Consider the following 13,739-nt stretch of genomic DNA (forward strand, 5'->3'; position numbering starts at 1 on the left):
TTATTACTCTCCAATTCTGCTGCTACCACCCTGTCCAAGCCACCATTATCTTGCAACAATGCCACGCAATGTAAGCATATCAGATATCTCCAGTACCTAGCACAGTGTCTAGCAAATAATAGATGTACAACAATTTTTTCATAGATGAATAATGCTTAAAAATGTGTCTTTAGAAATATCCAATCTCAGCTCTTGGCCTTTTTTTTAAAGATTTTATTTATTTCAGAGAGAGAGAGAGAGAGACAGAGATACTGACAGAGATAGCATGAGAGAGAGAGCATGAGTAGGGAGGAGAGGAAGAAGCAGACCCCTTCTGAGCAGGGAGCCTGATGCAAGGCTCTATTCCAGTACGCTGTGATCTTGACCTGAGCTAAAGGCAGATGCTTAAGTGATTGAGCCCCTACAGGTGCCCCTCTTGGGCTTTTTTAAAGATACTTACAGATGTATTTATTTATTGAATCATTCATTCAGCAATTATTTGAGTATTAATTGGTATTAGGCTCAATATTATATTTTTACATGTCCTAAGGATGACAGAAGTTGTTTGCTATTCACTTGAAAAGGTCTGGAGGTAGGCAGTCAAGGGCTGGCATGGCAGCTCTGTGAGCTAAGAGCCCTGGATCTTCGCATCTTGTTGCTCTACCATCCTCAGTTTACGGATTCCACTTTATGGTCTAATATGGCTAATCAAACTCCAGCCATCACATCTACATTCCATTCACCAGGAAAGGAGATGGACCTGTGGAATGCCGTACTCTCTCCATTTAAGGGCACTTTCCAAAAATTGCTCCTATTTCTGCCATCATGATAATTAACAAAAACCGGGGCTAACCAGCAAGGAAGACTAAACAGCAGTGTTTCCAGCTACAAGCAAGGATCCTCATTACCAGAGAACAAAAAGAGGATAAGTATTGAAAGGTAAGTAGCAGCTTCTTCCAAGGGTCCTATGTGGCCAGGTAATGTTCTGGTACAGGAATACAAAGCTCAGTAAGACATAGGGTCTATGCTGAAGGCAGTTAGTCTGATGGGAGGAAGCAATATGTAAATGGGTAATTACTCAAGATTTCAGGCCAGGTCACAGCCACTTAGAAAATCTTGGTTTTTCTCAGTCCCCTAAGATTCCTTGCATCCAAAGAGTTGAAAGAGTAGTGGACTGTTCCAGGGCTTTACATCACTTAATATACAGACTGTTTCAATATTACAGTTTTCATAATGGGCATTTCTCAGCTCTCTTCTACCAGACTTGATACCCTCATGGCATGGAGCAAAACAGAGTTCATTCAAACCTCTATAAACATATATAAACAATTGTGGTAATAGTTTTAAAATACCCATTTCAGAAATGTGTTGACTCAATAATTTTTTTAACTTGTCAGAAGATGAAACTAATGGACTGTTTTAAAGACTGTATATAAACTATAAGACCAAATAAAAATAAAACAATGGTAGCATGTCAAAAAAGAAAAAAAAGAAGTAATCCTGTAACTTACCGTTATCCATTGGTTATCTAGTAGTTCCTTCGCTGTGATTCTGTGAGCAGGATCTACTTTCATAAGCTGTTTCAAAACACTTTTAGCTGCAAATAAGGGAAAATCCTGAAAATCTTAGCTATAATTAATACCATTTACTTTCCACTTTATTTAGGATTAGATCTATATGACATGAGGGGAAGATTCCAACTATATAATAAAAATCATCAGAAAAAAATGGCTAATAAAGTTTTGGACCTAAGGTGAGATCTCATTGCCTGGATTAGCTGGTTTATGTTCTACAGCAAAAATGAGCAGGATGATCAGAAATTTCCCCTTCAACTTTTACTATATATTTTTCTGTTTTTGTTGGAAGTTTTGACTACAACCATAGTGAAGAGATCACTATTTCTACAAGTAAATAGTGTTTATTTCTATGAGTAAATTTAATGACAAAATAGAGATTTAGAGTATTTAAATTACTGGCCAAGTTTCTTATGTACATTTGCCTTAGTAAATAATAATAGATCTATAATTACCACAATCACTTATGGAATCCCAGAGTGGATCTTCAAAATGTAGTTCTCCCTTTCTTATTAGCTCAAAAAGCTTCTCTTCTGAGGTTGCCAAAAAGGGTGGTTCTCCACATAATCTACAATAAAGGCAATCATTTTGTTTAGATTTTTTAATAATCAAAATGAGGCTATCAAAAATTAAGTTTCCTTAGAACTTGGAAGTAGTGGTGCTTCAAATTTAAGTAAAAGAGATCTAGAGGTGGGCATCTCTCTGGATGTAGAAATGGAAGCAGAAGGGTTTTGCAAGATCAGTGATAGGCCCTTATATACGTTGAAATCTCCAGATTTGCAAATGACCCAAAGGTCTTCCAGATGGGGAAAACTAAGCTTAAATAGGACTAAAATACAAGCTGGAGTATGATTTTAAGTACACAAATAATAGTGAAGATACACTTCAACATGAGCAAAGGTAAAGCAATGCTTAAGTTACATAATTCAAACTGAACTTAAGGGGAAATATACTGAGTTATCAGAGTCCAAGGAGAGTTTTCAGAGTCAAATGACCATGGAACGGCTTTATGTGTGGTAAAATATTACACCAATGTTAGTAAGAATAAACCAAGAATAACCCTGGGGACTAAAGGCTCTGATTCAAAACAAAAAATCCATTAAAATGGCCACAACTCTTAAAAAAATGGTATACAAAATGAAGACAATCTGCATGAAGAAAATCAGATGATGATGATGATTTGACCCTTCTGTCTGGAAGAAAAGCTGAGCATATGTAATGACCAACATCAGTAAAACCACTGGCAGTATATATAAAGTAAACACGGGCTTGATGTACATTCTATAAATCAGAGACTGCGTGTCTTGACAATCTTTTAAAAGGAAATATTGTATTGGGGTGCCTGGGTGGCTCAGTCCATTAAGTGTCTGACTTGATATCAGCTCAGGTGATGATGATCTCAGGGTCATGAGATTGAGCCCAGAGACTGGCTTCGCACTGAGTGTGGAGTTTGCTTGTCCCTCTCCCTCCCCCTCTGCCCCTACCCTACTCACTGTCTCTCAAATAAATAAATACACACTGTCTCTCAAATAAATAAATAAATAAATAAATAAATAAATAAATAAATAAAATCTTTTTTTAGAGTAAGTATTGTACTATATTTTACAAAGAGCATGGCAAACCTCTCCTTCAGTAAGTAATCCAGTCTAAAACTACAAGAACTTACTTAAAAGTTGAGTTCAATTCCTTATAGTACATTCTCAACAAATGTTAGCCATCATCTTTATGTCAACCCCAACAGCTGAGTACAACCCTGTAGTCAACAATCAGATTTTCCCAATGACAACCAGACAGAAGCTGGACCTGGACTCATTACAGAGGCAACACTGTATGTCTGTTCTTCAACTCTCAGGATTCTATTTTTCCACTTTATTACTGAAAGAATAAATTGGCATAATTCCATTATACTTCCCAAAAGCCTATTATGTAAATAAGTATAATGACCTCCAAGTCTCCTAGCAGTTAGATTTTTTCCTGATTTTTAAAGTTCTATTTTTAAATTCTTTTAAAAATCTTTGCCATGAACATTTTTTGAATTAATTTAAATTTGATAAATATTTTACATGATAATGAGAATGACAATGCTAATTTCCTAGGGAAAAAAAGTTGTTTTCATCCTTGTCAAAGTAGGCTAGAAAACAGAGCTTTTCATTTGCAATAGCTTCTTGTTAAGAGATCAGTAGTTATCAACTTGTTCTGCAATCTCCTTTTTTAATACTTTTCATTTCTCCAGCTCATTCTGAACCTCCTCTCTGTGATCTTATTTGCCTGTAGTGTTCAGTTTTAAAATGCAATAGAAAAAAAACAGAAAAAATGGTCTTATGGACAATTACTATCTATTGTAACAAGTATGCACCAGCAAAAGTCCAGCTCATTGAGTCTGTTAACAACCAATGATATGCACATTCACCAATTTCTTAGCTGCTCCTGCATTGCCTGACAAGTATGCAACCATAGCTTAAGGGCTATGTTTTAAAAATCCCACTTTTTTTCTGTCCTTTGCAATTTTACTTACACAAAATGTATCTAATGGTTGGTCAATCAGCAGCATATGAAATTTTATGACAGCAATTTTCTTCACATCCAGAAAAGGGAATCCAAGACATGAAAAATGCCTTTTAAAGCCTTTCTATTATTTTCTGTTGCCTGTGTCATAGGAATCACAACAGCAGAGGATAGTACCCGTGAAGAGTATTTATGTTAATTTCACCTTGAGAAAGTATGTTATCATTGTTCAATTAAGCAGAAATGAATCAGGGGTAACTGATAAACAAGAAAATAACCCCCTTGGAGAAGGTAATATGTTTGTGCCCTTGGTGAAAGAAATTATCTATAAGAACACCAGGCTCAGGCAAATTAATGAATAGGCACTGATTAGCTAAGTAAGAGACTACTGTAAGGGAAAAAAGATGTCATTAGGATGATATGCAGCCACGCTCTGAAGCAGAAAAATTAAAATTATATCTTTAAGAAGGAGAAAAAATTTTAGATATGTACTACACTATCACTTTCTTTAACAACAAATTCAAACTAAGCAGGCAGCAGACACCACATGAATTGTGTAATAATAGATTACATATATTATGTCTGACTTGTCTGGAAATTCTTACAAGTATAAAACACTAATTTAAAATAGTGATATTTTTAATTAAAAACTAAGGCTCAGAATTTTTACAGTATGATGCTAATTAGCATAAAATAATGATCAAAAACTTTGTGACTACGTTTATACTTTATGCAATCTAAGCAGCAATGTGTGTTGGCCATCTGAGTTACAGCTACAATCACATCTTCCAATTTCTACTGCCTGTGTATTCCATTTCACAGCACTGTGAAAATGTAACTACTGTGATGTCAATATTTAGAAATGATCTGGAAGAGGTAGTGCACAGTGAAATCTTCAACATGACCATAAAACTAATGTTGCATCAGCATAAAAATGTTCATGCTCACCAAGAGGCAGAACAATAGCCACTAACTTTTCAGAACACCTCTTAGACAATTCGCTTTAATTCAATTTAACAAACATATATTGTGCACTGACTACATGTCTACTATTGTACCAGATACTAAGGATGGAGAGAGGAATAATATAAGATCTCTGTCCTTCATGGAATTTAGAACAAGGAAAACAAAAACAGAAAAAAAAATACATACTCTAATAATTATATTACAATAGTATAATCTAGTTTTAAAAAGTGTTATGAGAATACAGGAAAATGAACAATTCTATCAAATTCACACAGGTGCACACTTTTCTGATGAAATACTATTGTTTTTCTTTCAATGTTATTGTTTTGCATGCATTTTTGTATGTTGCTTTAAATCCTCTGTGGAGTGTGGGAATGGATATACATAATGAATGCAGTAACTCTATTGGGGTAGATACAAGTTAGGGAAACAGAAGGCGTTGATGTTTGAGCTGAAGGACCCAGGAGAAAGGTTAGTAGAGATGTAAAAAAACATTGTAAGCACAAGGAACTGCATGGGCAAAGACCCAGAGACATGTGATGCTGCATATATGAATCATAAAGAGTGGCCTAGAGTGGCTACGGCATATGGTAGGCGCATGGGAATGCACAGCTAGCCCACGACTGGAAAGGCATTCTGGGGCTAGGGCATGAAAGATTTGCTGTCATGCCATGATGGGATGTTCTGATATTTTTCTATAACCAGGGAGAATTATCAGAGGTTGTGAATCAGAAAAGTAGTAGTACAATCAGATTTGTGATTTAGAAAGACAAACCTGACAGCAATGTGAAGGATGAACTGGGGAAGGAAACCAGAGGCAGGGGGAACAGTCAGACAGACATTGTAATGTTTTAGAAAATGGATCATAAGGAGAAATCATACAAGTGAAGAGAAATGAAGAAATAGGTGAGAACACTGCAAAGGAAAAATTAATAGGACATGGAGTTTGATGGAATCTTGAGAATGAGACAGGAGGAAGAGCCAGAAACAGCAATGTTTTCAGTAGCAATAAGAGGATTGGGAACTGTAGAGTATTTTCTGGATCGTGGGCTGAACACCTGTCTAGTTAGTGCTCACTCCTCACATATGTCCTGTCCACAGGGCAGCTAAGTGCCAGGTCCCAGCACTCTCTCTACCCGATGGGCTATAAGTGAATCATTCAAGAAAATACAAAAGCCTTTTTGGTCTGGAGCAAAGGATCAGAGAGGTGTTAAGCAAGTTTTTGCTCAGATTATACCATGTACTGCAGCATTTATAGGTCAATAAAATGCAAACCTTTATGTTATAAAATTTATAGTACTAAAAAATATCTAACGGAGGTAGCTGACGACTAACAAGAGAGATTTCAGAATGGCTTCCGAATTGTTTTTTCAGTCACTTTTTAAAAACAATATTGTCAAGTTTTAATTTAAAATTGGGGGCCCCTGGGTGGCTCAGGTTGTGATCCCAGGGTCCTGGAATGAGTCTCGCATCAGGCTCCCTGCAGGGAGCCGGCTTCTCCCTCTGCCTGTATCTCTCCTCTCTATCTCTGGTCTCTCATGAATAAATAAATAAAATCTTTTAAAAAAATAATAAAATAAAATAAAATAAATAATAATAATAATAAAATAAAATATATGTAATTCTGGTCTATTGTTAGAGACTACCCATTCATTTTAAACTGTACATTTAGCAGACTACTTACAGAGTGTACATTATGACACCTATGCTCCAAATGTCACACTGTTGGCTATAGTCGTGGGCATTGATAACTTCAGGGGCTGCCAAATAAGCAGAAATGAAATAATATTAATAATACAATAAATGAAGTTTAAACGCTTAAACACAAAGCATGAAAAATGTGCTGATGTGTTGTAATTTATTCCCCCACAGGGAAAAAGAGAACCAACAGCAGATGTTAAATGAATAATGTACAGGCCTTAACAATTGATGTCACTGTACCCTCACTCTTGTCATTTAGCTTCTAATGGAACGATGGCATAAACTGTGTAACTAAATGGACTACTCTCCATTCCTTTGAAATTGTTAAGAAATGATTTTGCAAAGATTGTATAGTTATAGTAGAAGACAACAATATCTCAGTTCTTTTCCAAAAATAGAATTGAATACATGCCTTAAGTGGATATAATTTAAAGCAAGCCCAATATGTGGAAATCTGGATTCACAGAGAAACTAATATAAATGGTCATAAATCACTTTAGTAAAATAATAATAATAATAACAATAACACAGTACTCCTATGATGGAATACAAATTATTTTCCACATTTTCTAAATGAGAAAACTAAGACAAAAAGAGAGCTCCTACAACATACCTGGATCAAAAAACCAACTAGGACTAGGATCCAGGTACTCCTGACTCCCCAGCTCTGTGCTCCATACTTTACAATGTGTTCACAATGGGGTTCCTTTAAACAATCTTCTCTAAGTAGTTGTGTGGTACTTTTGTTTTTTGGTTTTGGCTTTTTTTTTTTTAAGGTAGCACATTTTAATGATTAGATTACTTTATAATGGCTGGCTTCTTAAATGGATTTTAAAATGTCACATATGATATTTCAGGAATAATCTATTGTGCCTCTGCAGCTAAGAATCAAATACCTTTCTTTAAGGAAAAAGAAAGAATAAAACAGATATAAATATAAAAGTGAAATCTAGGTGTGTGTGTATATATATATATATATATGTATATATATATAGGTGTGTGTATATATATATATATATATATTTCAATAGAACTTTAATATTTACAAAGTACTTTTGTCTAAATTATGTTATTTGTGTAAATCCTGTGAAGAGTCTTGTGAGATGAGCATGTAGGCATTTGGCTCACTCTGCCAGTGAGGAGACTAAGGTTTGGGTATATGAAGTGACTTGCCTCAAGTTACACAGCTACAGAGTGCCTCCCACGTAAAAGGTGTTTTTGTTTAAGAAAAGTTTCATTCTCCCGCCGTACACACACACACACATACACACACAGCCCTTTTATAACTACTAAAAGCAAATGGAATTTCATTTCCTCTGCCTATTGTCAAAGGAACTATTGAGAAACAAAAAGGAACCAAAAAGTAGAGAGAAGAAAGAACAAGAAGGCTCAACCATACATAATTAACAAAACTGCATAATTCATTTCTATATCATTGAATATGAATCAGTATTTTCCTCTAAGCAACTATTCCTTACCTCTACTTAAACTCTTTAAATACTGAATCACTAGAGTTCAAGTGGCTCTGTGGCAGCGAGTCTCTGACAAGGGCAAGTCTGTGACTGGCTTCCACCCTGGGTGCCCCGCACAGCGGGGGCCCAGGATGGTGGCCTCCTCCGTCTCTCAGAGCCATCTTAATGACCCAGGGCATTTCCGCCTGCACTGCCATCACAGCTCTCACAGGGAGGCAGAGGCCAGAGTAACGGTGCCAGGGAGCCATTTAGGAAGTCAGCAAAGCTCTACAAACCATCTGTCTTCTCTCTTGTTCTCTCACTTGTTATCAGTGTAGACAGCTAATAAGCAGGCATAAAACTCAGGGTGCTTGGATATATTTTCCCCATGTAACTACAGACCAGATGTCTTTTGCCAACAGGAGGATATGAACAGAATCTAAAGTATCCTTTTCCCAAATAAGATAAAACAGTTTCAAAACTTTATACATCAAGTAGGAAAAAAAAACAAAACAAAAACAACCAGAACTAGGTATACTCCTTAGCAGTGAAAATGAATAAACTACTGATACAACATGGGTAAGTCTCAAAATCATGACACGGAACAGACAAAGACAGACACAAGAAGATACGCTGTCTGATTTAATTTAAATAAAGTTCTCAACAGGCAAAACTAAGCTTTGGTGATGAAAATCATCAGTGGTCTGGGTGGGAGACTGACAGAGGAACACAAAGGAATTTTCTAGGGCGATAGAGATGTTCTGTACCGTCATTGGAGTGGTAATTAGATAAGCATATGCACTTGTCAAAAGTCATCGAACTTTACACTTAAAATTTGTGCATTTTATTGTAAGCAAATTATATTTCAATAAAGTAAGATTTCTCTAAAGAAATTCATAAAGGGTGCAAAAAGATTTGTCAAAGCCCTATCTTGGTGGATGACTTTAATAACTCTTTCTCTTAGAAATCAACGGAAAAAAACAAATTTAACAATATGGAAAGTCTGAATCACAAAGGTATCGCATTTGATTTTATAAATACACACTGAGAGAAATTGCTGTGGTCAAAAAACCAGAAATATACTTCTAAACATTCAATGCAAGATTTGCAAAAACTAACCATGTGTTCAATCACAAAAAACAATTCCTAGAAGTTGAAAACCTTTAAGTCACAATTGCCTAGGACAATGAAGAAAACCAGACAGAAAAACCAAAAGGCTAGAAAAACTAACACATATTCATATAAACATCAAACGCATCTCAACCACTTGGAAAATTCTAAAAGCACTTCTAAATAATTCTTAGATTAAAGAGGACTAAAACTAAAATGATAGACTATTAAGAAATAAATAATAGAAAGAACACTGTCTAGTTAAAGAAATGGTCAAAGAGATACTCGGAGGAAAATACATAGAAAATAAAAAGACTGAACATAATAAATAAGCACTTAGCATAGGAAGCTCAAAAATAAGCCAAAAGAAAATGGAAGGAAGGAATTCAGAAAAATAAAAAAAGAAATTAATGAAAAAGTCAACAAAATAATATTTAACCTGAGCTGGTTCTTTGAAAGCCCAACAAATTTCCTAACCACTAACAAATTTGATCACACACACACACAAACAAAATGATTGATGTTATTATAAGAGCTTAAATTGTTGAGCACTAAATACTAGGTATTGTGCTAAGCATTTTACATATGTTTTCTCATTTAATTATCATGTCAACCAAGTAAGAAAGATCTTACTATTACCATCCTAAGTATATCCTCTCCCCTTCCCTGTTTTATTTTTCTTCCTTAGCACTTCTCTCTAACACCCCAGATAATACCATACATTTTACTTTTTTAATTTTGCTTAATGTTTGCACCAACATTACATTTTTATACTTTGTTCACAGTTGTATTCTCAATAACCCGGTCTAGTCCTTACACAAAGTAGATCCTCAAAAATTTTGCTAATCTTACATTATTACGACCATCTTTAAAAATATTAGTAATTAGTAGGGGGATAGAGTCACAGATACACAGGAGAATCAGAAAATTATAAGTTAATATGCATACTTATGCCAATAAAACTTAAAATCCCAATGTAATGAACAATTTTCTAGAAAAACATAAATTATCTATCAATTTTTGCTAGCCTTATTTAAAAAATAAAATGGTATGTTCATGAAGCACTTAAGTAACAGAAGTTATCTGTTATTACTAGTTTGATGAAATTTTCCCTTAAAATATTTTTGGCCCTGGTACCTTCTGATAGATTGTTTCTATTATATTTTAAATTTATACTGGATTATCCAAGTTTTCCACACCTTTTTGAATCATTTTGATAACTTTTTTGTCAAAAAAGACAAGGGCAGCACAAAAGAAAGCAAGCTACATTCAAAGCTCCTAAATAAAGTGATGACAAATTGAGTAAAGCAGTATATTAAATCAAGTGGAGCTTAATCTAAAAGAGCAAGGATGGTTCAACATTTTCAAAACCTATTAATGCAATTATTTCATTAATAAATTTAAAAAGAAAAATATATAATCATCTCATATGTCCAGGGTTGAACAGATTTTCAGCAAAGGAGTTTATGAATGATGAATAACCACATGAAAAGATGCTCAACATCATTGGTCATTAGGAAAATTAGCAAACTAAAAATCATTGGAGATCCTACTTCACACCCACTAGAATGGCTATAATTAAAAATAAAGGTGATTATCAAGACTCAGCAAGGATACAAAGAAACTGGAACCCTCACACATTGTTCAAAGAACAGTCAAATGCTACAGCCATTTTGAAAAAACATTTGGCAGTTTCTTAAAACTCAAACACAAAGGGTCACCTGGTGGCTCAGTTGGTTAAGCGTCTGCCTTCAGCCAGGTCATGGTCCTGGGGTCCTGCGATAGAGCCTCACATAGGGCTCCCTGCTCAGCGGGGAATCTGTTTTTCCCTCTGCCTCTCCCTCCCCTCGCTTGTGCTCTCTCTCTCTCCTTAATAAATAAATAAAATCTTTTTTTAAAAAGGAGTTAAATAGGGGATCCCTAGGTGGCTCAGCATTTCAGCGTCTGCCTTTGGCCCAGGGTGTGATCCAGTGGTCCTGGGATCGGGTCCCGCGTTGGGCTTCCGGCGTGGAGCCTGCTTCTCCCTCTTCCTGTGTCTCTGCCTCTCTCTCTCTTTCTCTATGTCTATCATGAATAAATAAACAAATAAATATTTAAAAATAATAATAATAATAAAATAAAAAGGAGTTAAATAGGGGATCCCTGGGTGGCTCAGCAGTTTAGCGCCTGCCTTCTGCCCAGGGCGTGATCCTGGAGTCCCAGGATCGAGTCCCACATCAGGCTCCCTGCATGGAGCCTGCTTCTCCCTCTGCCTGTGTCTCTGCTTCTCTGTGTATGTGTGTCTCTCATGTATAAATAAGTAAAATCTTTAAAAAAAAAAGGGAGTTAAATATAAATAGTCTATGACAGGGCAACTTCACTCCTAGATAGCTACCGAAGGAAAATGTGTTCATATTAAAATTTGCACACAAATGTTCACAGCAGCATTATTCATAATAGCCCCAAACTGGAAACAATCTAAATGTCCATCAGCTAACAAATAAACAAAATGTGGCATCTCCATACAACAGACAACTGTTCAGAAATATAAAGGGACAGACTACAGCTACAACAGGAAGGTACTTCAAAAATATTTCACTAAGTGAGAAGCCCAGCGTAAAAGACAACAACATAGGGTATGACTCCATTCAGATGAAATGTCCAGAAAAGGTAAATATAGATGAATGGTTGCCTGGAACTGGGATGGGAATGAGATGGAGTACAAGCAGGCATGAAGCAACTTTCTGGGGCAGAATTATTCTAAAACTGAATTGTGGTGATGGCTGCACAATTCCATGAATGTAGGAAAAATCACCGAATGCTACACTTCTTATGGCACTTAAATTGTACTTCAGTAAAGCTGTTAAAAGTCTCACTTAGAAAAATGGTAAACTGTTGCTTTACAAAATATATTTAATCAGTACTCCTTAGGATGTACCATTTGACGGTAATAAAATTGGGTAAGAAATGGAAAGAAGCAAAACACACACATGATTTCAGCATGAATTAACAAAACCAATAATTAAGTTATGGTTATGATTATGGTATGATTATCTAAGAGATATAAACAACTATAAGAAGAGTCCAGAAAACCAACAAAAACTACAATCTTTAAAGATAAGAACTGTGAGAAAAAATGCTAAAACAATGAAACTATTTGACATAAGAAAAGAGGAAGCAGCTTGATTAGGGCCATGAAGTAAAATTACGGCAAAATCAAATTGCTCAAGTTTTTTTTTTCTTTTGCTTTTTAAATTATAGTTGAATACAATATTATATTAGTTTCAGTTATAGGACATAGTGATTTGACATTTATATGCATTACTAAATAATCACCACAAAAAGTCTACTAACCATACAAAGCTATTACAGTATTATTGACTATATTCCATATGCTGTACTTTACAACCCCATGACTTGTTTATTTTATAGATGGAAGATTATACCCCTTATTCCCCTTCACCTGTTTTGCCCAATCTTCTCCCACCCACCAAAACTACCAGTTTGTATCTATGAGTCTGTTTCTGTTTTGTTTTGTTTTGTTTGTTCATTTGTTTTATTTTTTTTAGATTTCACATTTAAGTGAAGTCATATGGTATTTTCCTTTCTCTGTCTGATTTATTTAACTTAGCATAATACCCTCTAGGTCCATCTGTGTTGTTGCAAAAGGCAAGATTTCATTCTTTTTTATGGCTGAGTAGTAACATACACTCATACATCCCACACCTTCTTTATCCATTTCTCTACTGATGGACACTTTATCCATTTCTCTATTGCTAAGGACGCTTCCGTATCTCGGCTAGTAAATAATGCTGCAATGAACATGGAGGTACACATATCTTTCCAAATTAGTAGTCTTCGTTTTCTTCAGATAAATACTCAGAAGTGGAATTATTGTATCATATGGTATTCCTATTTTTAACTTTTTGAGGAATCACCACACTGTTTTCCATAGCGGTTGTGCCAATTTATATTTCCACCAACAGTGCACAAGGCTTCCCTTTTCTTCTCATTCTTGCCAACACTTACTATTTCTTGTGTTTTTTATTTTAGCCATCTGACAGGTGATATCTCCTTGTGGTTTTGATTTGCATTTCCCTGATAAGTGATGGTGAGCATCTTTTCATGTGTCTCTTAGCTATCTATGTGTCTTCTTCTTTTTTTTTTTTTATTGGTGTTCAATTTACCAACATACAGAATAACCCCCAGTGCCCGTCACCCATTCACTCCCACCCCCTGCCCTCCTCCCCTTCTACCACCCCTAGTTCGTTTCCCAGAGTTAGCAGTCTTTACGTTCTGTCTCCCTTTCTGATATTTCCCACACATTTCTTCTCCCTTCCCTTATATTCCCTTTCACTATTATTTATATTCCCCAAATGAATGAGTCTTCTGTAGAGAAATGTCTATACATGTCATCTGCCCATTTTTTTAATTGAATTTTTCTTTTTTTTGGTATTGAGTTTTAGGAGTTCTT

At 35.4% G+C, this 13,739-nt stretch overlaps 1 protein-coding gene across 8 annotated transcripts in view; it reads right to left on the reverse strand.

The window, feature by feature from the left end:
- STK33 (serine/threonine kinase 33) overlaps window positions 1-13,739 on the reverse strand; it is a 147,238-nt gene that overhangs the window by 33,755 nt on the left and 99,744 nt on the right. For all 8 annotated transcript variants that reach the window (XM_038568976.1, XM_038568977.1, XM_038568974.1 and 5 more), the window contains 3 exons: window positions 6,709-6,784; window positions 2,009-2,121; window positions 1,491-1,576 (listed from right to left, as the gene is read on the reverse strand). In XM_038568976.1, coding sequence (XP_038424904.1) covers window positions 1,491-1,576; window positions 2,009-2,121; window positions 6,709-6,784 — 275 coding nt within the window. The remainder of the gene's footprint in view (window positions 1-1,490; window positions 1,577-2,008; window positions 2,122-6,708; window positions 6,785-13,739) is intronic.

This window comes from Canis lupus, chromosome 21 (assembly GCF_011100685.1).
Source record: "Canis lupus familiaris isolate Mischka breed German Shepherd chromosome 21, alternate assembly UU_Cfam_GSD_1.0, whole genome shotgun sequence".
NCBI lineage: Eukaryota > Metazoa > Chordata > Mammalia > Carnivora > Canidae > Canis > Canis lupus.